Source organism: Pavona decussata, unplaced genomic scaffold (assembly GCF_977016875.1).
Source record: "Pavona decussata unplaced genomic scaffold, jaPavDecu1.1 SCAFFOLD_26, whole genome shotgun sequence".
Lineage (NCBI taxonomy): Eukaryota > Metazoa > Cnidaria > Anthozoa > Scleractinia > Agariciidae > Pavona > Pavona decussata.
The window spans coordinates 2,587,501-2,615,418 of NW_028145449.1; the positions used below are offsets into that span (position 1 = coordinate 2,587,501).

At 38.5% G+C, this 27,918-nt stretch overlaps 1 protein-coding gene and 1 long non-coding RNA gene across 4 annotated transcripts in view; one reads left to right on the forward strand and one right to left on the reverse strand.

The window, feature by feature from the left end:
• LOC146485514 (uncharacterized) overlaps positions 1 to 2,640 on the reverse strand; it is a 62,609-nt gene extending 59,969 nt beyond the window's left edge. The window contains exon 1 of the long non-coding RNA XR_014863421.1: positions 2,019 to 2,640. This is a non-coding gene — a long non-coding RNA (uncharacterized LOC146485514). The remainder of the gene's footprint in view (positions 1 to 2,018) is intronic.
• The window catches only part of LOC146485512 (uncharacterized), a 124,288-nt gene that overhangs the window by 93,535 nt on the left and 2,835 nt on the right, over positions 1 to 27,918 (forward strand). For 2 of the 3 annotated variants that reach the window (XM_085103378.1, XM_085103375.1), the window contains 11 exons: positions 3,268 to 4,501; positions 6,250 to 6,635; positions 6,951 to 7,010; positions 8,724 to 9,454; positions 14,277 to 14,526; positions 17,279 to 18,062; positions 18,776 to 18,909; positions 19,729 to 20,941; positions 23,728 to 23,823; positions 26,256 to 26,506; positions 27,089 to 27,362. In XM_085103378.1, the coding sequence (XP_084959504.1) occupies positions 3,307 to 4,501; positions 6,250 to 6,635; positions 6,951 to 7,010; positions 8,724 to 9,454; positions 14,277 to 14,526; positions 17,279 to 18,062; positions 18,776 to 18,909; positions 19,729 to 20,941; positions 23,728 to 23,823; positions 26,256 to 26,506; positions 27,089 to 27,362 (5,374 nt within the window). In that variant the 5' untranslated portion in view covers positions 3,268 to 3,306. The remainder of the gene's footprint in view (positions 1 to 3,267; positions 4,502 to 6,249; positions 6,636 to 6,950; positions 7,011 to 8,723; positions 9,455 to 14,276; positions 14,527 to 17,278; positions 18,063 to 18,775; positions 18,910 to 19,728; positions 20,942 to 23,727; positions 23,824 to 26,255; positions 26,507 to 27,088; positions 27,363 to 27,918) is intronic. The other variant, XM_085103376.1, reaches the window with a different exon arrangement.

Consider the following 27,918-nt stretch of genomic DNA (forward strand, 5'->3'; position numbering starts at 1 on the left):
GGGCTCCAGGGCTCCAGGGACCCCCCCTTTGGGACCCTGTTTAAAGGTTAAGATTCGACAATTATTTGTTGAAATCGGATAATTGAAGGTTGTTTTGACTCCTTTGATATGGAGTGTGTTGGTCAAATAGTCTCTTCACGAAACTTTCCCAATCAGATTCCTTTGCAGAAAGATTTATTGGGAGATTTGTATTATGCAAATTTCCCACCAGAATTTGGCGAACGTTTTCTTTCCCGATGGGGTGCATTTTTTTTGTCCAGACCTTTTCTACCACGTTATTAAACAAGACAGCGAAACAGGCAAATGCAATATGAGGTAAAATGACCATTTAAAGATAGCCTGGGTCAATGTTTTCACCGAGTCGCCACAACAGCTTTTTCTCAACAGTTGCGAATTATGCCAATTTGTTAACGAAGCCTCGCTAACTTTGGTTTTCGTCAGCGCGTGCATTGATTGCCCAGATTTTTTATTTCATATTATCCAAGACGAAGACCCAAACTTTATCACAATGTTCCTCTCAAGTCGATACCTGACATATCAAGATGCATTTTAAACCTTCAATCTTACTCAATTTTCACCTCATCGCGAAGTCCTCAAAATGTCAATTTTTCAAAGAGCCATAAACCCTCCAAAGTTCTACAAAAAATTAGGTGAGTTATGCTCTTATTCAAAACCGACCTCGTTTTGTAGCGTTGCGTACTGTTTCAACACAAGCGTATTGAACTTGGCTAATTTTGAGTAAGATTTTTGCATAATTAATGAGGCAAAACCCGTAATTTCGTTTTCTCCAAAATTCTTGAAAACTATAAATTTCCAGAACATTTAAATAATATTTTCGAAGATAGTTCTCCAAAAGTGAACTTCAGGCAAATTATCAGGAGTTTCGATTTTTCAAGCTTGGCCAGCGATTCTCGAAAGTTACAGTCAGGCACTCTTAATACTTTCGGCACTGAATACAAGAGTTGTTTGTACACGTGTGCTATTACTAAAACTCTCAATTTGGGCACGATTTTAAAGTCAAGTTACTGAATCAGCATCACATGGTGTTGTTGTCTACCATTACATTAGTGTAAATGCGTTTTCGAACAGTTTGTGGAGCCAGTGAGTCTATTAAAGTCTCTATGTTGTAGACGTGTTAACGTATTCATTTGTAAAGAGTTAATTTTATATACAAGGGCGAGTTTCGACGTACGTCTTGTTTACAAACTGCCTCGAACTCATTCTCCCATGAAATTATTTTATTTTGCCATTCCGACTTAAAGTCCTGAGAAAAGCATAACATACAAATGTTTTTCTGAAAACCATTTAACAATTATCCGGCGAAATCTTGCGGAATATCAGCTGATACTTAGCCGACGAGGCCGTAGACCGAGTTGGCTAAAATCAGGCGATATTCCGCAAGATCGAGCATGATAATTGTTTTATTATTCAACACATTGATGGCAGAAAAGCTAGAGGCGACCTAAAAAGGAAACTTGTAACATTAGATCGCGTGCGGACGTGCATGAATGAAAGTGGCAAAGAAACACCAAAGTGCATCAAAATTGCTGGTGTGGAGTTCGTGAGTCACATTGAGTGATCAACACTGGGAACTAGAGTCAAATTGAGCCCCAGGGAGGGAGGAGCGAGAAGGTTTTTGATTTCTCTTTGTTGGAAGGTGGTGATGTAATGCTACCCCTCGAACACAACAAGACAACTGCAAGGAAAATGGAATTGTTCCGCATCAGTGTGTTCTTTTATGCTTCTCTTCGAGCTTGGTAAGGCCTCATTAGTTGAGTCTAAGAAGAGGATATAAACTGAGTTTCATGTGTGTGAGCTAGGCGGCTGAAGAATACCCCTCAACTTACGGCATCTTAAGACAAAGTTAATTAAATTAATCTGGCTAATTGAGGGAAAGGCGGCGGTGTGACATTATTGTCGTTACCGGGTAGTTCTTGTCAGAAATATTAAAAATGTAAATATTATGCTTGGGTAACCTGTGTCTTTTACTTACTGCTGCAAGTTAGAGGCAACAGAACTTTAAACTCAATGCGCATCAGCATTGTTGCCATGATAAGGAAATTAGGCAAAGTAAGGGTTTTTAAATTGTGGGTAACGTACCAGAAGATCTTACAAAATCATTTAATTTGGACCAGATCACTATGTTTACCATATGCATGGAAAGTGGTGAAATGTGCGGAGTATTCCACCGTGTTGGGAGAGGGGGGTGGGGTGGGGAGAGTTGAGATTCAAATTGATCGGCGCATGATCTCGCCAAAGAAGACTTTCCAGTTGTAATTTTCAAACTGAATTAAAATTGAGGGGGGGAGAGGAAAGCTGAAGATAAACAAGACATTAAGTTACCTCAAGCGTCACGTCCTCACATCATGCACGATTCGTAATGTCACGTAAAATGTGTTAAGTCACACAGGATCCAACACCTCACTTAGTCCAACGCAAGAACACGAAGCACGTTACTCGAGCCCCAACGCGCGCGAGCCGCGCGGAAGGGAGCAAAACCGAATACCAGCAGGTGTAGCAGAGCAGCCTTAGTTCCAGTCCTCTTTTTCGTGTTTCCAACTTCCCAATTACAGCTGCTGTGACGACTAGAAAAATGCTCAAAAATATAGCTTTTTATTGCCGGTTTTCACTGTCGATTTTTATCACGCCATTAAAAAAACCATTCCAAGCATGAAGTAAAGAAATTGACATGTTTTGGATGATAAGTTAATAAGGAATCTGTCCAAGTGTTAGGTCTGTGCGGTATTCCGTACTCGAGTTATTTGACAAAATGTTTCACACAAATTTATAAAGCTTATTGCGGTCGGAAATAGGAAAGAACATCTGGAGTTCAGTTTTCCAGAGAGAAGGTTTGTTTCCCCTTGTGAATTTTCGAATGTTTAGATAAATATTTCTCCTCAAAGTTAAATTGTTTAGAATGCTGAAAATCACTCGAAGAGTCATTTTTAAGATACGGAACAGCTCTGTCACGGCCGGCCTCAGATCACGCACGATGAAAACTCGGAAATTGAAACTGCTCTACTTTCAAAAAGGAAGTACGTCATCGAGCTAAGAAATTGTAAAAAGACATATTTTTAGGTAATATTTCCTTGAATGAAGGCCTCCCGGTTTTGAAATCTAGTATTTGATGACGTCACGTGTAAACCAAGGAATGCTTTTTTGTCCGCGACGAAGCAACCACTCTTCATAAAGAGTATACCGGAGTGGCTCCTATTATTCCTTTAAAAATACTGATATCGATGATTTGAATTTCAATTTGAATTTCAGTTTTCCTATGCAACGAAGTGAGACAGTGATTCCAAGGTTATGGAAGAAAATTCAGAGTACCAAGAAAGCATTGAATCCCACCAACATGAACTTGGATATAGAAGAGAAGAGGGAGAGGAATACAGACTTCTAGCCTGGTCGTATTACTCTCTTAAAGACTACCAACAAAGTGTTGAACATGGTAAAGAAAGCTTAAGTATTGCTAAGGAAATTGGAAATATACAAGCGGATGGAGAGGCATGTATTGTTCTAGCGTGGTCGTATCTCAATCTTAAAGACTACCAACTAAGTATTGAACACGGTAAAGAAAGCTTAAGTATTGCTAAGGAAATTGGAAATATGCAAGCAGAGGAAGGCGCGTATAGAGTTCTAGCGTGGTCGTATTACTTTCTTAAAGACTACCAACTAGGTATTAAACATGGTAAAGAAAGCCTATGTTTTGCTAAGGAAAATGGAAATAGACGCGCGGAGGAAGAAGCGTATAGAGTTCTAGCGTGGTCTTATTACAATCTTAAAGACTACCAACTAAGTATTGAAAACGGTAAAGAAAGCCTAAGCATTAGTCAGGAAATTGGAAATAGTCGAGCAGAGGAAGGCGCGTATAGAGTTCTAGCGTGGTCGTATTACACTCTTAAAGACTACCAACTAAGTATTGAACATGGTAAAAAAAGCCTAAGTATTGCTAAGGAAATTGGAGATAGACAAGCAGAGGAAGAAGCGTGTTATGTTCTAGCGTGGTCGTATTACTATCTTAAAGACTACCAACAAAGTATTGAGCACGCCAAACAAAGTCTTGGCATCTCTAAAGAAATAGGTAATGACATTGTAGAGCAGAAATCTTACCAGATACTAGCAAAGTCGTATAAAAGTCTTGGAGACCACAAACAAGCCACTGAATGGGTTAACCGGGAAATAAGAGGAGCAGAGTCGTCTTGCAGTCTTGAAGAATACAAAGAAGCCAGTGAAAGCAACCTTCAAATGCAAATTACAGAAAAAGGTTTTGATGAATCATCAGACTCAGTGGAGCCTAAAGAAGCAAAAGAAGAAAAAGAAGAAGAAGAAGAAGAAGAAGAAGAAGAAGAAGAAGAAGAAGAAGAAGAAGAAGAAGAAGAAGAAGAAGAAGAAGAAGAAGAAGAAGAAGAAGAAGAAGAAGAAGAAGAAGAAGAAGAAGAAGAAGAAGAAGAAGAAGAAGAAGAAATATTCTACGGAGCCGGACTTTCAAACGATAGTTCAGGTAATATTATAGTATTATATCAATTGAAGAAAATTGGTAGTCCCATTCAGATGACTTTCTTGTCTGTTTTGGGTTGGGAGAGGCTCTTTTAGCAGGGGTTCATTTGGGCTGAGGCTCATATTTACGGAAGAAATTTACGTTTTACATTTTAGCTAACTGAAAAACATTTTGGGCTTTAACAGCTATAACAATAAAACTTGGTTTTTCACTCATCTTATAACTATTAAAATTCTCCGAACGTGACGATAGAAAGGACAAAAGAAATTTAAAAGTTTTTTTCTACTACGGGCACTACGAATAAATACACAGTGTGTTTCTGTCGAGAGATTATTGGTGCCCTTAAAATGAACATTGGCCTAAAGCAAAGCGTCGTTGGCTTAAACTTCTGTCTTGAGAACACCAAACATGAGTACTATGGTTTGGAGCCTCTATCAGTATTAACTCCTTGGGTCAAACCTTTCGCAAGGTTATCGATTTTTTTGAACTGCTTTTCCTGCGAAAAGGTCTGGTGCATGAATTTTGATCTGATAAAAATTGGGTGTTTAAACTGTGGGCTTTCCAAAGTCCCCTGAGACCCGTTTTAAAAATAAATATACTCGGGAAAGGGTTGATTTCACTGAGATTTAAAGTAACCTATATAAATAAACTACACTCTGATTTGTAGTTTCAACTTAAACAATAGAGCGTTTTTGTCAAAATACTATCGGCTGATAGTTGCCTTCCGGAAATTTGATGATGTTCTTTTAATTTTAATTAAAAAAACAAAAACAAAATTAATGTTAGCCTTAGAAGTTAAACTTCGCAGGCTAATACTTGAATATTGTGCTACCTCGAGAACATCAAATTGATAAGGACAACTATCAAACCGATAGACGCGAGACAGAAATACTATTGTTTTTTTTTTATTGTTCAGCACTTAAATAATTTTTGCGCATAAATTAAAAAGTCACTGAGACTGATATTTTCCATTTTACTGCTTTCCAATTTAACCTCAGTTTAATTTAAGATGAAAAGTTAAAATAAGAAAAGACGAATATCCAACGTATAGGGGGAAAAAAACAAACAACGAAAATCACCTTTTTGTTAGTAAGTAATGAATTGGATGAATAAATGGAAGGTTTGTTTGGGGACGGGTACAATCCACCCGGGCATTTTCGCCAGATGGAAACTTTGCCTTGATAGCACAGCCCTAATTGTGTCTCTCCGCGTATGGCTTGTATCACATCACGTGATCAATTTAAAGCGATCGGGCTTGGAGAAAATTTTGTAATGAACTATACTGGGTGTTATTGTCGATCGATCGTGTAATGACAATCACAATCAGCAAAATTTTCCATGTCTCCGATGGTGTTAGGTTGTGTTTATTAGATTCTGCGATGTTTGTCTGCGAAGGAAAGCTTTCAGGGGAAAGTAAACGTTCGTTACCACCAACACTTCTTGTCAGGTGAAAAATCAATTTCTATTAAAATTATCAGATTCTCTTTTGACGTTTGTAAATTGGAGAGAATAAGTCTTTCTGTTCAGAAAGTGTGTTCTTCCTGTCAGGAGTCCAGTCAATAGACACAGTAGAGTGTTCAAGAAACGTGAAATGCACGAGGGAGACTAACAGGGAGAAACTCTAAATATTACTCAGGATGAAATGAGAGAATGAAACTCTTCAACCACACGTTTCAAACTATGGTTAAATAGTTACAACTATTTTTAAAGCATCTACTAAACCATGTGTGTATTATGTATTATGTATTAAGTACCAAGTGAAATTAAAGCACGAGGACCAAGAGCGCAGCTTGCCTATGCAAATGCTTTGAAGACTGGAAAAGTAAAGGTGTATCGTGCTAGAATCATGCTGATAGGCCAAGATCGAGCGGGAAAGACGAGTTTGAAGAAATCCTTCTTAGGTCTGCCATTCGACCCTTATGAGCAGAGCACTGATGGAATAGAGGTTGACCCATCAAAGTTCGAAATTGATGTTGATCAAGTGAAGAACTGGCAGCGAACTGACGAGAAGTTAAGTGTGTCTCAGTTTGCAAACGATCTTGCAAAGATGGTGGCTGCTCAGATTGGAATAGATGAAACAAGTGTAAACCCAGGAGCTCAAGGTGAACCAAAGGAGATGACATATCAAAACAATGAGGTTGGTATCCTGACATACATAGATTAGAAGGGGAAATTTTTAGACTGAAGTGAGTAACTGTACGATGCAACAACAGCACAATACAACACAATGTAATGAATACGTTACCGCCGACACAGAGCAATACAGTACATTTATAGTTTAAAGATTTTTGTTTATTATTTTTTACCCAATTTGTCAAAGCCTAGTTTAGCAGCCAACATTTTTTCCTTTATGAATGCTACTACTGTAGGTTTGGTCCGTGATGTTAATCAAAGTAAGTTCCTATGGTAACGTTGGTAACTAAACTGAGGTCTTATTTTTTTTATTGAATAGCCTCGTTTTACCGCCGCTAAGGAAGAAGAGTCTATGGAGAAAAAATCTCAAGTGAATCAGGTTGGTTACATTATTTGTAAAAGAAAAAAAAAGGAAGCACAAATAAGCAGAAAATATTGTTAGACTATATCGAACACATTTTTTTCGGTTTCAATTAAGCTTGATATCCCGAACACGAACAATTTTTGCTAAAGAAGTACAATGAAACTCAATAGGCCATAACGGCAAAAGAAAAAAAATAAAGAAAAGAGAGAAAGAAAACGGAGAAAGCTTTGCACCAGCATTTGTTTGAAATTCGTATTGTATGCTACAGTGCAATAATTTAATTTAACTTTATCAAGCTACTTTCATGACAGTCATGATAACGTTGATTACAAACGAAGCACTACAGCAACAACAACAACAACAACAACATTAACTTTATTTTTACAAACTGAAAAAAAGGCCTTTGTAGCCCGCAGTTAGCAGAGCTATTTTAGGCGGGCTACTTAAACTGACAATATATAGTTACTAAGCTCTCACACACACACAGCCACACACACACAATTAAATAAATAAATGAGCGAATAAATAAGAATAAATAATAGATAATAGTAGTGATAATTGAAGGTTATAACTAAGCCATACATACATAAATTGCGTTAGCCTAAGGGGAAAAATAACAGGTCAAAGAGAAGGCTAGTTAGTTAAAATACAAATATAAGCTAGAAAGGTCAATGTAGCGCAAGTCAACATTCATCTCCTCAGTTTCAAGTATTTTCAAAAGCAGGTGAGTCAGCTCGCGTTTAAAAGGTGCTTTCCTTAGCTTGCGAAGTTCATGGGGGATACCATTCCATATTTTCGCACCGACTCTGGAAAAAGAAAGTAACTGATGATTTGTTCTCGCCTGTTTTATATAGAAGCTTCCAGCTACTGAGAAACGAGTAGAATAGGAATGAACCTGTTCAGAACGAGTAAAGAGTTCAGAAATATTGGGAGGAGCACACTGATAATTTTCCGAAAGGATGACTTGTATTACGAGGGTCTCATGTTAAAATCTTCCTGATGTGTTGCTAACACATGAGACCCTGCTTAAAATCCTACGCGACTCTTTGGGAAAAAAACAAAAACAAAAACAAAGTAAAGTGGTCAAACTGCGGTCTTGATTGATAGACTGAATGATTAAATGAGTACGATTGATTGATTGATTGATTGATTGATTAATTGATTAATTGATTGATTGGTTGATTGATTGATTGATTGACTGACATCTCCCCTCAACTGTAAAGCGAGTGGCTAAAGTAATTCGCGTTCGTTTTGGTTTCAATCGATCGTGCCTTATTATAACTAAGACTAACTAACAAAAGTCGCGTTACTTTTCTTAGAAGAAAAACTAACCCTGACTTCTTCACACTCGTTTTCTCACGCTTCTAAAATATTAGAAGCATGCTCCGGCTTCTAGTTCGGATTGGATTATTGTCTCGCTTGCCATTGTTATGATTGATCACAATGATGACTTTGGCTTTGCTTTAGAAAGTCCTTTTCAAATCTCTGTATTAGACGTAGCAATGTCGTCTTGTGCGAATATTGGGGCATTAGAATTAATGACTGCAAGCGAGGTTGACTAACAGATATACAGACAGTATTTTCTAGAAGCCAGTGTTTACATATTCCTAACGAGTGTCTTTTTCTTACTTGTACTAATAAAAACGCAAAACGGTGTTATTTTACCGTTTGAGTCATGTAACAGACCAACAGCTACGATATCGTAACCATTCTAAAAATTGCTTTCAGGATCTTATCAGGGAAGGAAACACACCTAAATTTGCGGAAGTCCATGTAGCTCAAACTGGGCGCCACAGCGAGAAAGTAGCTAAAGAAACTGCACTGAATTTCGACCCTACTCTGCCTTCGGAAGAATTCACAGATCTTCTCGTTCAACATTTAAAAGGTTTAAACCTGCCAAGTGATTCAACATCAGTGAAAAACCACATGACTCTAGACCTCTGGGACTTTGCGGGACAGCATCTTTATTACGCTTCCTATCCAGTGTTCTTGTCATCACGAGCAGTTTATATGCTGGTGTACAATCTCAGCAAAGGATTAAGGAGCATTGCTGAGCCCTGTGTCAGACAAGGTGTTATTAACATTCTTTTAAGAAACCCAAATGGCGAGACAAATTTGGAGAACTTGTTGTCGTGGCTTGTTACAGTCAGAACTATGTGTTCAGCAAAACCAAATTTAGTGAATGCAAGAGAGGAGGCTGGCAAGGAGCCATCTTACCTGCGTCCCCCTGTATTTGTTGTAGGAACACATGCTGACAAACCTTTCCAGTACATTAAGATAATGGAACAGCAGATCCAGACGGTGCTTTCTCGAAAAGACTTTGATGGTCACGTGATCCGGCCATTTTTTTCAATTGATAATACGCAAGGGTCATCAGGGGCTGGCGTGCGTGCCCTTCAGGAAAAAATGATCGAAGTGTTACAGGAAGAGCCATACATGGGGGAGGAGGTACCGTTTCGGTAAGTTTACAAAATAAGAACCAGTTGCAACATCACGCACTCGGCTTTTTGAGTGCATTAAAAGCGCACATAGTTGACCATTGTTTTCCTTAATTATCCAGTAACTGAATATCAAGGTGAAAGTTGAGATATCTAGAAGCTGTCTTCAAATTACAATGTAATAGCAAAAGGGAATTGACGTCAAAAACTTGAAAAGTTGCATGTGGTAGGAGAATAGAAAGGGTAATTTATCAAAGACTTTTTGTTTCTTTTGACAGAAAGCGTACCATACGGGCAAAAACATTCCTGTACTTTACATGCCAAGACAGCTAAAAAGTCAAAGCTACCAATATAATATTTATATGTTGCATGTATTTGGACTATTAGTCCAGTCATCTAATGAAATTTTTATGGTCGAAGTCAAACTAATTGCAACAGAATTTCCGTCACTGCCAAATGATAGATAGTGGTCAACTTACCAACATAATAAAAGTTCCCCAAAATTCGTGTGGTGGAACATGCTTAGATTAAGCATTGAAAATTTGGAGGATGTACGACAGGGTGCCCACGTCGCGGAAAGTAATAATAAATCGAAACACGCAAAATAGAGTTGTTTTGGGTGGTTCTAAGCCATCTTGAACTACAATAATGTTCATAATGTACAAAAATGTTATTAACAGATGAAAATAAAATAATTAGATTAGAACATACGATTTGAGTGGTTCCAGACTCCAACGGTATAACATGAACGCTTGGCGGTATTTAGTTCGTTTCGCTGTATTGTCTGTAAGTTCTGTACTCACGGACTTTTATTTTTATTACTGGACGTTTATGGTTTCCCTGCAATATCTACTTGTTCTATTTATAGCAGGGTCGTGCTGTGAGAAACGGTAAGTCTGATTTATGTTGTACATTGTATTTTCATCATGCATATTTAGCTTAATTTGTATATGTAAACGCATGTGGCCTAGTAAAATCTATGACGATTAATATCACGCGTGTTTTCAGAAGCGACGAGGTTAATTTCTGCAACTTCTGAAAATACAAGTGATAGTTATCCTTAATTTTACGAGGAATCATGCAATTACATGTCTAAGAGATAGAGGGGAAAATTACGGTTAACGTTTTGAAGCCTTTTTTCACTCAAAGGCGCCCGATTCGACGATGTAAGAAGACTTGCTCGACAAACTGAAAAGAGATTAAAGCTATTCAACAAAGTCTTGCTCCAAAAAAATTTTATCGTCTAAGAAAGAACTACAAGTAGTCGTTCTTAACTGCTATAAAAAAGTCTTCTTAATGCATAAAAGACTGCGACAAATAAATTAAAGTGAAGGACATGTCATTGTGGACGTTTCACCTCTTTCAAAATGTTCAAACAAGGCAAGAAACAACAAGTTCAAACAGTTTGGCAATTCGATTTCTTTCACCACTGCCGCACTGCAGGTAAATACACTAACGCTTGATAATTCACAAACAGAATTAGTTATTGAAATATTAATATCATTTCTTTCAAAAGAATTTGGTCTACGAAGACGTACGCAACTACAATGCATCATGGATTGCTGCTTTTGCAGCGAGTCCATAGACAATGGAGATCTCACGGTCACTTTGACGGAAAAGGGTTGAAGAAAAATTAACAGCATAAGCCAGACATTCGACCAGTGCACAATCCAGCCGAAAACTGGCCAATGCGTACATAAGAAATGCCGTCTTGATTTCATTAGGTCCAAAAACACAGGAAGCCGTAATATTGATCAGGACGAAAGAACAACAATCGCTTGCCTCGCATGCGGATCCCACAGAGACTGTACGTACCTCCCTAGCGTCTTGTACTGACCCCACAGAGACTGCTAGTAAAGCTCGGGAGCCAACTAGTCAAATCGGAAGCAGTATCCCGCAAAATGACATTCCTTCACAGATACAACTTGATCACGTCCAAGCGGAATCCAGAAACGAAAGTGCTGAAGAAGATATTAAGGTGGCGAAAATCATGCTGAGACGACTTGAAAAAGGCAAATTCGCAGTAGAGGAAGTTTGTTCTACAGAGGTGGTCCAAAGAATTTCAGAAAAACTTAAACACGTGCAAAGTTCAATGACGAATCAACGGACTGCTGTTCTGTGGACTGAATATATGGAGACGGTAGAAATACTGCGCAGATTCATAAAAGCCGAATGCACGGAAATTGGAGTCTGCACCTCCAATCTGTTTATGACATGCTTCCTTATTTTGCCGCTGCTGGTCACCGACTTTATGCTAAATCGGCCTATATCTACCTACAAATGATGAATGAGCTTCAAAACACTCACCCAAACATTTACAAGAACTTTCAGAATGGACTTCATTGCGCACGGAGAAGGGATCGCTTTTGGGCGGGGTTTTCCACCGATTTGATGATTGAACAAGTTCTAACGCGCAGCGTCAAGACGAGCGGTGGTTTATCTCGAGGTAAAGGATTGTCAGAGATGCAGCCGCTTGTTTGGTTAATGTCAATGCCTGCTTGTGCAGAAGGCAACGACGCCATGCGGACCCTTACTGGTGTTAGGTATTCACCTTGTTTATAATATTATATTTGTATCTATGTTTCCACAATCAGTACAAATCAGACTGATATTCTTACTTTTCTAATTACAAGTATCAAACTAGTGAACAGCATAGGGACGCCACAGAAGCAAGAAAGCTGCGAGATTATAATGACACCTTTGATCTAGTTGATTACCTTACCCAGAGAGATCTATTTTCCCAGGATCATGCGCTGCGCTGCATTGCAACAGGTGTCCTTGTTGATGAGGAAGTCAATGTCGATTAGTGCAAGGAAGTAGGAGACAAGGTGTTAAGTTCTATGGTTGGCAAAATTGCACATGACGACTCATTTCGTAAGAAAGACCAAGTAGTTACCCTTGCATTCAGGACGGCTGTGAGGTTAAGAGAAGGCAACATCCAGGTGGATCCACAGTTGCTGTTTCAGAAATTGTGTTTTGTAGCAACTGGAGGACAGTATGACAATCCCCAATCGTTCTTCAAGGTTGAGATATGCAGTTATCCACAAACATTATTTGATTCCTCGCTCCTATCATGTAAGTCTAAAAAGCCCCTTCTGGCTGATGCTGTCTGGACTCGAACGAAGAATGAGTAAAAAACCAAGTCTACAGGAAAGGTTCACTATGTTCTTGATGGCGGCGCTCTCCTCCATCGCATTCCCTGGCCACGGGGCCTTACCTACACGGAAATTCTCTCGCTCTGTGTACAACATGTGACTCAAAGGTACAGCCAGGCTACGGTAGTATTTGATGGAAATGAAGAGGGGCCTTCCACAAAAGGCTGCGTGCATCAAATAAGATCCGGTGTCTCTGGTCCATCAGTGAACTTTGAAAGCGACATGGTTTTGAACCTGAAGAAGGACGTGTTTCTAAGTAATACCCACGACAAGCAACGGCTCATAAAACTACTTGGGGAGAAACTGCAACTTTCGGGATGTAATATTATCCACGTCCCAGGAGACGCAGACCTGATGATAGTCCAAATGGCCGTTCGGTCCGCCAAGTCAATCACAACAGTCCCTGTAGGAGATGACACAGACCTTCTAGTTTTGCTTTGTATCATGCTGATACAAGCGCTCGTGATCTGTTTTTCATTCCTCAGCCAAAGCAAAGGTCAACGACGCGAAAGATTTAGAGACGGATGAAAGAGACTGAGACCAGAAACTTGCGGAAATATTTTTGTTCACGCAGTTCTAGGATGTGTGGTACAACGTCAGGAATACATGGGATTGGCAAAGGTTTGGCACTGAAGAAGGTTATGAAGGATTCAGCATTTCAGGAGCAAGATGAGGTTTTTAATAATGAAGATGCCACAAAGAGTGATATTATTGCAGTTGGAGAGAAAGCCCTTGTTTGTCTATACAACGGCCGGTCTGACGAAAGTCTGGATTCGTTACGATATTCTAGATTCTGCCAGAAGATCACAACAGGGTCCTCGTTCGTACATCCCGAATGTCTCCCTCCGACTTCTACAGCTGCGGTCTACCTCAGCTTCAGGGTTTACCACCAGGTACAGCAGTGGAGAGGTGTTGCGCTAAAGCCACAAGACTGGGGTTGGAAACCAGTAGTTGGAAGTTTCCTACCCGTAAGAACTGCCCTACCAGCAGCTGACGCGTCTTTGTTAGAGATTATTAGCTGCAGAAAACATGGACTGGATTGATCGGCTGCACGTGGTACTTGTAGAGGACAGAGTTGCACGAATTCCGCCTCACCAGACCTCAGCATTAACGATGAATGAAAATCACACCAATATCCCTCCTGAATATGTGACAAACGGGTAGATTAACCCCCCCCCCCCATTCCCATTCCCATTCCCATCGGAATCCCCCAAAATATCCAGTTTGCGCTTTTGAGTATTTTTATAGATAATGGCGCAGTATAAGTATGAAATATTATTTTTTTTTTGACCTGTTGAATTATGGAAGACACCCTGTGCCTGTTATGCCAAACATCACTAGATGCTTGAAATGTTGCACAGTATTTATCAAATTCACCAAACGTGCTTTGCAAGTAATAGAAAAAACAAATTTGCGTTAGTTAGTAACAATATTTTATCCTTTCTTGCAATTAAAGTTAACTTATTAATAAAAAAAATCTTTCCGCGACGTGGGTACCCTGTGGTACATGCTCCAAATCTTACAATGCTTAATCTTAGCATGTTCCACCACACGAATTTTGGGGAACTTTTAGTATGTTAGTAAGTTGACTACTATCTATCATTTGGCAGTGACAGAAATTCTGTTGCAACTAGTTTGACTTCAAACCACAAGATGACTGGACTATATCTCCCTTCTTTGCCCTTCAGGTGGTTTAACTTTGAGAAGGTCATTAAGGCTTTGATTGCCAAGAAAACGTATTACCTGAACCTGGAACAACTCCAAACCATTCTCCAGGAAGTGTGCTTTATCAGGAACGAGAACGAAATTGCCACCATGTTGGATTTCTATCACGACCTCGGAATTATCGTGAAACACCACAACACTGTTGTACTACAGGCTCAGTGGTTGATTGACTTGTTTAAACAACTCATAACCATCCGTCCGTACGACGACATGGTAAGAACCTGACAGAATAAAAAGTTAGCAGCCGCGTGCCTTAGTTTTGGTTGCCTTTTACGGTTGGGTGCCAGGGTGTGTTATCTGGGGAAGGGGGGGGGGGGGGGGACCTAGGAGGTTAAAAGTTTTCCCAGCGCATTCTGAAAGAATTGTTTTGGTTGGAGACGTTTCAATATTTTTCCCATTTTTATTTTTTTTAGAACAATTTTTATTTCAAAATTCTCGCATGATGATTTACAAAGTTAATTTTTAAACATTAAAAGCTGAAATCTTCCTATTTCTGAAAACCAGGTCTGGCAAAAATAGGTTGCAAATTCAGTGAACCCTTGATATACCATGCGAAATTGTTCCCAGGTAAATTCTCAAAAATTCTCAAATTTTCGTGGTATTTGTGCAAAAGAATAAAAAAAGTTGTTTGCTTAAAATGCATACTTAACTTGTCACAATCATTTTATCGTTTTTTACCGTCCACCTTTGTATTAGATTAAGGCAAATTTATACACTGAGATCCTTTTCAATGAAAGAAGACCTGTCTGTACTTTTTCCCCAGGAGTGCTATGGCCTTAATGAAGTGTTTTAACACTTCATTAAGGCCATAGCACTCTCTCTGCTTGTCATGAAACGTCAGATTTTTAATTCATTGATTTAAGCATGGAACAAAGAACTGGCTATCATGCTGTAAGTGATTTTAAATCGCTGGACAAAACTATACGAGCCTCTGATAATGTAAATATTTTGAAGCGTCAGATTTTTAATTCATTGATTTAAGTTTTGTATTACACATAAGATACATTAGTTTTTAGTAGCATCTTTTAGCATTTTTATTCATTGTAAATTTTTAATTTTTAATTTTCGAGGTCCTTTTTGTAAACCACTTTTTAGTGAAAAAGTTTCCTCATTAAAGATTGTCATTATTATTATTATTTATGTCATAACCGGGCTTTGCTGCAGTTTTTTTTTTATTTAAAGCAATTTTATTTACAGGGTTCAACTTTTACACAACACACAGCAGTAATACGTAAACTACACTTACATTGATACTTGCTCAAAGTGTAACCTACACTACTTATACAATTTATAAATGCACTAGTAAGAATGCATATTTTACAATACAAACACTACTTAAATTAGGGTTGATTAGTAACATTGCTAATTTTATTACAGATAAATAAATCATAAACATCAGCAGCATATAAAATTAAAGTAAAAGATTCCACGTGCGATAAAAATGCGGGAGTGCCTTTTTAGCAACTGCAATTTCTTAATTAAGAATTTCACGTTTTCCGGAAATGCACAAAAGAAAGGTTTGAAAATCCAAAACATCTCCGCGAAGGCTTGTGCAAAAAATGCAATATCTGGCTATTAGTAAACAATAATTTAGGACTTGCCAATGCTTTGCGCTATCATGCCAGCCGTAGAGTATATGGCTTGTGGATAATGCTATTGTTTCAGTTGTTTTTTGGTACTACCAGTCTTGAAACAGCATCCAGAAATCGATTGTTAGTGTACAATTTATTAGCAGGTGGTGCCGCCGGCAACGTTTGTTATTCTGCGTTGCATATATTACATATGGGGCTTTCTGAAATGCCGTCTCGATAAAGTGTAGCACGGGGTGCAAGAATGTTATGAATAACTTTATACCGGGACATTATCATTTTTACTTTATTTGTGACTGCAAATGGCATAAGATAAACTTTCTGGATGGACTTTGCTGTAAATCCGTGGCGTAGAATTTCAGTTGGTTTCAGCAGTGGGAGGAACGAAGATGGTGTTTAAAAGAGAGGAGTAAATAGAACTGGTTTTTAGGGTATTGACAGTGGTATCGTGTGTGACGTTCAAAGTAGGGTTTTTCAGAATAGTTTTCCAATTTTTTAGGATTGCATTAACCAGGCCATAGTGCGTGGTGAAAGGAACTTTTAAATTGAATGTTATTGCAAGTTCATGCAACTTCAAAAAATCCTGATTTTGGTTTAATAAATTATTTATCTTGGTGATACCGACGTCATACCACTTTTTTATTTTTTATTATTTTTTTTTTTTATAAAAAAACAGTTTTTTTTCCTACTAGAATTTTCCTATTATTCCACAGTATTTCGTTTTTAGGATTAGTTTTGGAATCGATGCCCGTTGAGGGAAGCTTATCATCAAGGTTTAGTATATCTGTTGTAAAGTTGCATTTTGTTAGAAAGACGAGACCACCATATTTGTGCAAGAGCTGGTTAGTTTGTATCGTTTCATATTTTGTGTAATGAAACAAAGAAGTGTTAGCTAAATTCAGTACTCTCTATTCACAACTTTCTTTTGAGACATTATGATCATGTCACAAACTCGGACTTCTTGCTTTATCAGGTGTTTCAAACACCTGGAAACAATAAAAGCGCTTAGCCTGCGGCCTCATGCTTTCATCTGTTTCTCGGTTTCTGGAACCCCTGATTATGATAAAGCACCTGAAGTCGCTTTTGAAAGTACCTGAAATTCAGCTCGCGTCAGCCATTCATAATTTAGAAATTTTTCAGCGAGTAGTATAATATCTCTGAAACGGACCTAGATATAAATGAGATTGACGTATAAACTCAACTTGCTGTGTAGCACATTACTAACAGGATGCACTGCGGGTGTGCATATTTCTCAGCGTATATTACTCATCAGTAAACATGCAAGAACGTTTCCTTGGTGTTTTTAGATGTCAAAAAGGCCGCGAAAGAGCGTCTCAAAAGGACCTTCTTATTGATGTTGTTTTGATTTTTGACAGGAATCTAGACATTCCAAGTTGTGGAAAGACATGGAAGAAACAGGCGTCCTTAGTATGCAACTTGTTGAACACGTATTTTCGAAGTATTCTCAGCAAGGCGTACCCAAGGAGGACATTTTGAATATGATGGAGCATTTCGGATTGATAGTCAAGTTTGCGAGGTCTCCAAGTGATATACTCTACTTTGTACCAGCGCAACTGAAGACGCCACCTAAAGCCCTTCGAAAAATGGAACCTTCGTTGTCCGACCCATGTCCACTGTATCTTCACTTTTTGGAGGGTTTTGTTCCTCATGGCCTCTTCTTTCAGCTGGGGTCAAGGTGTTCTCGACGGTGCCCCGCTAATAGATTCACGCAGCCTCCGAAATTTTATGAGGGAGCTGCGACGTTCTTTCTCGAAAAAAAGTTCAGGTACCAACTGACTCTTTTGTGCAAGAAAAGGTTCATCAAGGTTGTCCTGAAAAACCAGACAAAGCAAGACGATCAACTCTCTCGGACTGAAAAAAAAGAGGTAGCAAGTTTGGTGCGATCGTTTCTAGAAGGTGAATTAGAAAATATGAAACAAGAGCTGCCGTGGTTGAACAATTTAAAGTATGAATTGTGTGTAGAGTGTCCTTGCTGTCCGGAGGAAGAAACCAAATGTGGAAACCACAGTCAAGTCTTTTGTGCACATGAAGACTGCATAAGCCTTGTCAAAGTTATGCCTAGAGGGAGTTTAAGCTGTTGCTCAATTTGTTGTCAAACACCGAGCCTCCCCAGACTGGAAAAGTGGTTCTCGGCAAAAGGTGAAGGCGATGTGTCCTATTAATGCTTAAAATAAGATGAGCTCTAGGTCAGGTATTGAAATGATTAAATGACAGGTTACTGCCAATCAGTTGAAAGGTACCAGGAAAAGAGCTATCTTCCCAGTGCTCCTACTTGTTATAATTAATAACAAGAACCGTTATCAACGAAACTGACAGGTTCATGCGTACGTCCGCTGTGAGTCGTATATTTGCGAGAACAAGCAATACATTTAATCTTGATTGTGATGAATTAGGTATCCCTAAGTCTTATGAAGTTCCCAAAGTGCACTACTCTTTGACATTGTCCGGCGCATGAATACTGATAATTAAGAAATCAGAGCTTAACGCAAGGTTGATGGCCATAGCAACCAATTTGACAGGGAGCAGGGTACAACGGTGAGGTTTCAGATTCAACAATGATTTCTTTCCCTCCTGGGCAAACCAGCAAAGGCTTGTTATCCTATTCTCATCATCTCACTTCGTCCTACCTCAATTTACCTTACCTTATCTCTTAACATCTAATCATATACCATCTTACCTCAACTCATCTTATCTTATCTTTTATTGTCATCTTATTTCTTCTATCCTCACCACGCACACATCATCTCATCTCTTAACCATTCGTCACAACTCGCCTCTTTTCATCTCATGACAAGCCATGTCGTAAAACATGTTATGTCATGTCATGTTATCTCATTTCGCCCTTTCTGTAGCTGTCCATCCTGAGAATCGCCCTGGAGCTGAGGATTTATGCAACGCGAAAGCCCGAGGAACTGATAGACTGTCAGCTAGCTGCGGATCGGATCAGTTTGCTAGAGAGGAAGGGTGTTCACCGAGAACAACTCAGGTAGAGTGAGATGGCCAACATTTTTGACAAAGAAACAAAACATACTTCGAGTTAAATGTATAAGCAATGAACGATACTACACAGACTTTCACTTGACCTCCGAAATTATGTGCATTCACCTAAATTAGAAAAGTTTGTCATAAGACTAACGCTCTTAACTAGTATTCTGGAGAATTTAATTGTGGAACAACTTATGTTTAGTTTGAACTGTTAAAAATTTAAGCTACATCATTATTTTCCCTTGTCAAACACGATGGTACGGAAAGAACCATTACGACTTTAATATGTAAACTCTTAGAGTACAATTTTGAAGAGCTGAATATAAATATTTGAGAGTATGCGCAATTTTTCAAGTATAGAAATTTAAGCATTTCACACGCACAAATAGAAAATGCCAGGTAGATCTTTACATAATTCTATAAGGTAGCATCATTTATGGCTTCTACTTTGCACCCCACAGCGTTTTCTCAATCGGAATGTGTATCTTTCATGTCATGAACTCCTTCATCTTTATGTAAAACGTATCTCAATCGTGTTAAATTTAAATTGTGACGGAGATTAAGCTATGCAGTTTGTAAATGACAGTTAAAATAGGAAATGTGGACAGATCACTTCTCAACCGTTTGACGACTGTTCATTTAAGAAACCAGATTCCAACTTTGTGATAAAAGTGTGTGAAAATCTAGATGAAGTTCTGTTCACTTATCATCGGCCGCCAAAAGGTTAGAGATTTTGTTTTCTTTTTGTTTTTTTAGATTAAACTATGTCTCATTCAAAATAATAGATCTTCAAAAGAAGTCAACCATGATTCTCTTTCAGGAGGTACATCCTGCTTCTGCTGGTAAATTACACAGTGAACCTGGGCAATCTTGTGCCTCTCTTAAAGTTTCTCTTTTGGCTAGTGAATGGAGGTCGTCCAAGGGTGGCGTGTCTACCATTAACAGAAAGCTTGCTATACACTTGGCAGAACAATCAACAGTAGAAGTCACTCTCCTAGTTCCTCAAAACGTCTGCAGTAAAGAAGACATGAAAAAGGCTGAAAGTTGCAAAGTTGATATCGTTGAAGTACAGTGTCGCACAGGCTTTAATCCCCTCGATTGTTTGATATCCCCACCAAAGGATCTTGCCATTGATGTTTTAGTGGGTCATGGGGTTACACTGGGTAAGCAAGCCCAATTCATTAAGGAATCTCATGGTTGTAAATGGGTGCAGGTAGTGCATACTGAACCTGAAGAACTTGGACCGTACAAGAAATACAGTGGAGCCATTGCCAGAGCTGAAGAGAAGAACAAAGATGAAGTAGACCTGTGCAAAAAGGCTGATCTTGTAGTTACAGTTGGGCCGAAGCTGCAGGCAGCCTTTTCATCCCAGCTGCGCTCGACTGAGAAGCACCACTCTATTTTTCAGCTGACCCCAGGAACGTTCCGTGAATTTTCAGATATTAAACAAGTGGAGAATGAGATCAGCAGATTTAAGGTGTTGACCTTTGGCCGCAGTGATCCTGAAGACTTCGAGCTTAAGGGATACGATATTGCTGCCAAGGCAATAGCTCATTTGGCAGATAGCTCTTATCGTCTGATCTTTGTAGGTGCATCTGATGGCAAGCAAGACAAAGTCACTGCAAAACTACTGCAGTACGGAATTTCGAAAACTCAGCTGATCGTGAGGAGGTATGCACAGAGTGTAGAAGAATTGAAAGAGGTCTTGCGTGAAGCCGATCTTGCGATCATGCCATCCAGAACAGAGGGTTTTGGTCTAACTGCTCTGGAAGCCCTGTCTGCTGGTCTTCCCATTCTCGTGAGTTCCAACTCGGGTTTAGGAGAGACGTTGCTTAGTCTGCCACTTGGCAAGTCGTTTGTGGTAGCATCAGAGGATCCAAAGGAATGGGCGAACAAAATTGCTGTTGCTCGTCGGAAGCAAAGGAAACAGCGGCTTAAAGAAATGCAAGCTCTGCGGACAAGCTATGAAGAGAAATTCAGCTGGGAGGAGCAGTGTAAAGTACTGTTGGATAGGATGCGGAAGATAGCTCATGGTGAGAATGATTTAAGACATAAGTACATTGAAATAAAGATCTCATGCTAAGGCGACAATAGAGATAATAAATAATTAGACCGTTACAAAACGTCAAGTGCTTGTTTGATACAAATTGAAGCCACGAATGATAAGGTATTTGTATCAGACAGTCCCAGCACCTCATAATGGAATCGGTATCAGTCAGTACTTGGCATTTTATAACGGTTATCTTGTTATCTGACTTGAGATCAGTATATTAATACATTTTATCTTAAAAAGTCACCTGTATATATGGGAATTATTTAAAGTTTCAATCGGTGAATGGGATTTCGAAATTTTGTAGAGATGTATTAAGAAGTGTAGGAACTTGTTCCCGCACGAACATCGATGCCTTGTCTTCATTTCACAGCTTCTTTCTTTTTTTATAGCAAGGTCTACTATCCTTTCAGATTAATTAATAGTATCCTTCCCTTAATAGAAGATGCCTTATATACCACGAATCTCTAGGGATAAAGTTATCAGGCTGGACAACAAACCATTTACTCAAATAGGAAAAGATCCTCGCAGTTAGTACCCAACTTAAGCAGTTGCGAAAAGAAAGCCTGAAAAAAAAAATAGTATATTACAGACTCATAATATGGACTCACAATATGACCACCTCCCAGTTGGCTTGATAGTTCAGTTGGTAGAGCACTGCACTGGCAGCGCAGAGGTCATGGGTTCGAATCCTGTTCAAGCCTAAACTTTTTTTCAGGCTTTCTTTTCGCAACTGCTTAAGTTGCGTACTAGCTGCGAGGATCTTTGTTCTATTTGATCTTTCATCCGCAGTTGAAAATATATGTTTCATATATTTACTTTCGTTGAACCATTTACTGACGTGCTCTCAGAACCCGTTCACTGTGAATCAAGCCAGCATATCTGTTGGATTCCCGGGGGAGGGGGTATAGTTATTTATTTATTTATTTGTTTATTTATTTGGTCGTTGTTCTCGACTAACGTGGAGATAGCGCTACCAATTCATCGCTGAAAGACCCTTTTCTGTTAGAAATCTAGATCTGGGTACTCAATGTTAAGAAGGCTTACTGATATCATACTTGCCATATTTGTTCTGAAAATCTTCGCGATATAGATATCCACCTTATAATTTGTATAGGTTTGATTTACACTGCATTGATAGTGACGGAGAGACTCTAGAGAAATCGTAAAAATATTGATTTTTGAATTGTTGCCCAGTAACGGCCTCTTTTGGTTTACCGCAGAAATCCCGCGTTAAAAAAAATCGAGTCTCTCCTGGCGACCAACCGCTGGTCAAAAACCTTTAGCCTAATCATAAGTCCTATGAGTCTCGAACCTTCTCTGTCTGCTCTCGAACTTTGGAACAGTTTGCCAGATAGCATTCGTTCATACGCTAATCTAAATACTTTTAAATCTTATTTTTTTAAAAAAGCCTCAAATTTTTGAGGATTTATGTTTGTTTAAATGTTAATTTAGTTAACTCTTGCGTTTTGTTAAGCGCCTAGAGCAGGATTGGATAGGTGCTATTTAAATTATTATACAGTGTAAAATGCGAGAATACTAACCATGAACTACATAGGGCGCACAACGTAGACTATGTGGCCTTTAGATGAACTAAACTGCTCTGTTAAAACTATTTCATACTTAAAAATACTTAAATAACTTTGTGACAAAATGATGACGGTGATGTAAAACAGCCACCATTTTGCTTCTTCGTACAAAAGCAGTTAGCACTTGTTTCCATGTCTGTTTTAAGAAGTAGTTGTTAGGGTATTCCTGCGCACCATCCTGTGGTGAAGTAATAAATAATGTACCTTTCCAACATCTGGGCACTTAGCACGGTCTACTCGTTCTAGTTATACCAGTCTGCAATTGGCGACTTATTACCAATTTTGCTAATTATGTGAATTCCTGGAAAATACCTGACCGTCTCTATCGAGGACAATGTCATGTTTACATGTCAATTTGTTCGTGCTTTCGACAGCCGCAGCTACGGCCTTGCTAAATTTGAGTGAAGAAAATGCGGTCAGACAAAAGCGAAATTACATATGCACTCAAATCGTTATTTAGGACAAGCAATATAGTAATTTTGTGGATCAGGGCCAAGATTCAGAACTTATGAGATCGTACACACGCTCCCGACCCGTGAAACATGCCAGTCCGATTAACTTCTAGAAAATTGATGAAACATTTAAGAAACCGTGAACGTTCTAGAGTTTATATTAATAGAATTCTTAAGGCATTTCCAAGGAGAAATTTGAAACAAAAAGTGAAGAAAATTTTGATAAATTCCGTTCCTTCATCATCTAACTTTTCCCAAATGAACATGACAACCTCGTGTTTTTCTTGAATGAATTTTTATACGACACTAAATGATATATCGAAATTTGGACAATATTTTTCGTCAGTCAGTTTTGAAATATTCTCATGGATTCACTATTAAAATGGATTTCTTGGTAATTCATTGGAAACGAACAGACGTCCATAATACGCCCACTTTTTTTGTCAGTGTAATTTTTTGTACACCTCTAAGCCATTGCACTGTCACGTTGTGGTATTGCAAGAACAATCACTAATATTTCATTGATAACAATAGTTTTGTAGAAGTATTGGGTGACTAATCTCTCACAGCTACAATTTTTAATACTGATGTCACACACTCCACAGACCTAAAGTATCAACACAAGTTGCCAAAAAATATTGATTTATCATGCTGCTAAGGGGTCGACAGACTAAATACGCATGTTTCAGTTTTAATTAAGAGAAAACGTTATTTATTGTTTAATACAGGTACTTCAGATGATGATTTGAATGAAGATAGCAGGGCTCCTACTAAATCCAAGGAGGGTTTGTCACACAAAGGGAAAAGGCACACAGAAGATACAGGTAAGAGCGTCTGAATCTTTGTTGCTTTTGTGAGATGATACTCATTATTAAAACTGTTTACGTGGTTTGATGGTGCAATATCACGCACTTAAAACAGAAAATGTTACTTAAGAATATCTTACTTTCACGTGCACTTAATTGTTAGAAGTTCGTTATTAGAAGACTAATTTTCCGGACTACATCTCTAACAAAGAATTATGGACTTTGCTTGCGGAAAAGTAGGTACCTCAAAAGAACTGCTGATTGGTAAGATTACAGGACAAAGGTTTGAGAACTCCCGTAATGTACCATCACACGTGTACATCCCCAATGTCCATCTAGAATAAATTAAAATGAGAGCTTTTGTTTGAGAACCTTATGCTGGCTTGTACTGTAAAAAACCATTACATAAGATAAACAGCTAAATATCAAGCAGTGAAAGCGAAAAACAAGTAAAATATCGAGCGATGAAACATACACTACATTTGATGATGCGACCGAGAATGTTCACTTCCTGCGTCCAGATCCAAGTTGATCAAATATTCATTACGAAACTACAAAGCTATTTTTACTACCTTATTAAATATTCTATTTCAATGCAAAGCTATTGAAGCGCGCTTGTAAAGACTGGTTCTTAAATATAATTTCCAAAGTGAAAAGCGAAAGCTCTCGGAACAAAAACTGTCGTCTGAAAAATGCACTTTTTTATCGGCGACATTTCCATCCGTCTATCCAAATGATCCCATAATCCATCACTCGTTCCAGTCTTCCCGTAGTTTCAGGAGTGGGAAATTATTAGTTCTTTTCTGTTAAAAGAAGATGTTGACTTCCTAGTTCTATTTCATATATTTTAAGAAAATAGGACTATTGGTGATATATTCAATTTTCAAGAATTTGTGTCTTTTTGGAAATATTCTCATAGGTTTAATTTTAAAATGTGTTTTTTGGCGCTTTAGTTGAAGGGTACACTTTGAAACTGCCATATTTTGGGCGCCTTTAAGGCATTTTGCTGTCACGTTATTGCGTTATTACAAGAATAATAAGTCGTATTTCATTGACAGGATTAGCTTTTTGAAAATAGTGGGTGATGTCACAAATTAGCAAAAGTATTACTTTATACAGCCTTGTTGACGTTACAGTAAGCACGCCCTTCCTTACTTTCTTTTCTTAAAATGCCACATGCAATAACGAATTGTGCAAAGTTTCTGAAAAAATTTCATTACAGCTTCTTTTTTGGCTGGAATTACCTTAGTATCACCTATAATCGATTTACTCTATTGATAAAGGGATTGACAGATTTAAACGCGTGTTTAACGCTCAAACATTCGTTTAACGGGCTTATTTTTTTTTGTAGTTTAGTTCAATGAAAAATCAAAAGTTCAATAACCACACAATCAGTTCAAAAAAGACACTTCATTTCAGTGACAGTAGACCTGAATTGTAAGAATAACTATAGGTTTTTTTATTATTATTATTTCATTTGGACAGGTAGGAGGAGAGGGGAGAGGGTTTTACGGGGTCAATGAAAAATCAAAAGTTTAATAGCCACACTACCAGTTCAAAAACCACACGTCAGTTCACTGACAGTCGACCTCAATTGTAAGAATAACTATAGGAGAAGTGTTTTTTATTCCATTTGGACAGGAAGGAAGAGAGGATAGAGGATTTTACGGGGGCAAGGTCCATATTTAGAGCAGGCAGAAAGTACGAATAAAAAAAATAGTACCTATACATTCACAAATAATGGTAACGGGCTTACACTGACGTATTTAAAAATCTATTGTCCATTTATCCATTGTTTTTCATTGTAATCATATTTAGCATCAGCTGTCAAATAATGTAGCTTTCTCTTGTACTTAGCTCCTCTTTATGTTCTTTCGTCTTGCTTGTGCGTCAGATCAATGGACCGAGAAAAACAAGTCTTCCTCTGTAGCATGACAGCCATAGGTATTAGAACATGAAGAAACTTCTTCGTGCTGTTTTAATACAGATTTTATTGTTTATAACATGTTTATGCCCATGGATAGCAAGAAGAACTGGGCAAACGGAGCTGAGGAACAACTGAAACAACCAGAACCGCAAACAAACGAACAAGCGGGTGAGCGAAGGGACAGCCGAATGACCGAGTTAATGATCAAACTTTCCACGGGGCGTTCACCGACGAAATCAAACGAACGAAAAACCGAGTCAGGAACGAACTCGCGAAACTAGATGAACGACCGAGTGGACAACCCTTTTGTTTGCAGTCATAAGCGCTTTTAACGTTGCATTAAAATATTAGAAAATCGATCCTTATAAGCGCTTATGACTGCAAACAAAAGATAATACTTTATTGAACACTCCCCAGAGGGGCTTTTCGGTGATCAATACATCATGTTTAAAATGATGTGTTATAACCACGTGAAGCTTCAGAACATTTAGAAGGACTAATACGGTTTTTTCTTACTCTTCAGCGAAGCAAAGTTTACGTGATGTCGAGCAACTGCAATGTTATCCTAGAAACGCCACCAGGATGACTGACGTATCAAGGAGGTTGGACGAGATTGCTTCAGACAAAGGCTTCACAGTTTCTGACAATGAGGGATTAGGAAATTGCATGTTCTACGCATTGTCAGAACAACTTAGCCTTGTGAAAGGAATTCAAATCTCTCATAACGTTTTGAGGCAGCACACAGTCCAGTATCTCGAAAGGAACCCTACACTAGTAAGTAGCTGAGAGTGAAGGAGCTTGGAACACGACGACTTTCTAACCCTCACTTTCAGGAAACTGACTGTCAATTCATGTCCAAAATGTAACATAAATGAAATATAGATTATAAAACAAAGTCATCGAAAGTAGGATTCCAGCTCAATTCATCGTTTATTTTGCAGGAATAATGAATTGGACAGCATATTTTATTCCAAACACTAGACATTAATAGAGCCTCTGAGAGTACTTACTGTTCATTAAATTGGTGCACTGAGGTCTGACGAAGGGTTATTGGAGCTAAACTGAAATTTTGTCAGAATATATATTCAGAGCATCTCACCTTCATTCTTACAGAAATTAGTGAGATTGAACTTCTGATCATCTTCGGAAGGAAGTTTTCACGATCAACCTTAAGAAATGGTCAAAAAGTAGAAACAAATTCCTTGCTAAACATTGCCTTCCTCCTTATGAGCTAACATGCGCTCCAGCCGAATATCATGCCAGCCTCATTCCCATGGTCTCTCCTCTTTCCGTCCAGGAGAGACCCTGGGAACGAGGTTGAAATCATGCTTATTCTTATTATTTTCATCTGTTCAGTCAGATGGGACGAAATTGTTCAATTTTGTTCACGGGTGTCAGTCTTGGTCTGATTATCTAACAAAGATGTCAGCAGATGGGACGTGGGGTGATCACGTGATTCTCCATGCTGTAGCAAACTGCTATGAAATATGCATTCATGTGATTAGCAGTCTGTCACCCAGTCATGACGTAATCATCAGCCCAGAACAAAGTCGTGATGTTGAAAGCAGCAACTGGCTTGTGCTGGGGCACTTACACGAGCACCACTATGTCAGTCTTCAACCCAAACGAGGTGAATAAGCTGTCACAGTTTAACTTTGAAAAATAGGTATTGGCAGATAAAAGCTAGTCGGTTTGACCTACGAGAAGATAACCAGAGCCAAACTGAACGATAAATTGAGTAAAGTTAATGCGAGCCAATTCATATCTAGTTTTTGTTACTTGTATCATCCGCATAGAATTTCGATTAGTTTACACTGTAAAATATTTCGAGGGTTCTTTTAATTTTAGGCATTTCTACAAAAATTTATGGATGCCAACTTTTAAAATGGTTATACAAGCAGTCAACTCCTGCTAAAACAGAGGCTTTCAGGACCACGATTTAGTGCGGTGCGTAATATTACCAATTCATCCTCGCAGGGTCTTCATTCCTATCCACAATAACAGGATGTCTGTAATGCAAAGGTGTTCGTAAGAGAGAACTTAACTGTATTTTATTACAGTTGAATGGTTTGATACGTGGTTAAAAGGGGTGTGAGTGATAGTTTGCTAAAAAAATTCGACGCGCTCTAAATAAGCTTTTTCTTTTACAGTTTGTTATTTTCATGTTTAATCTAAATGTCTAAATA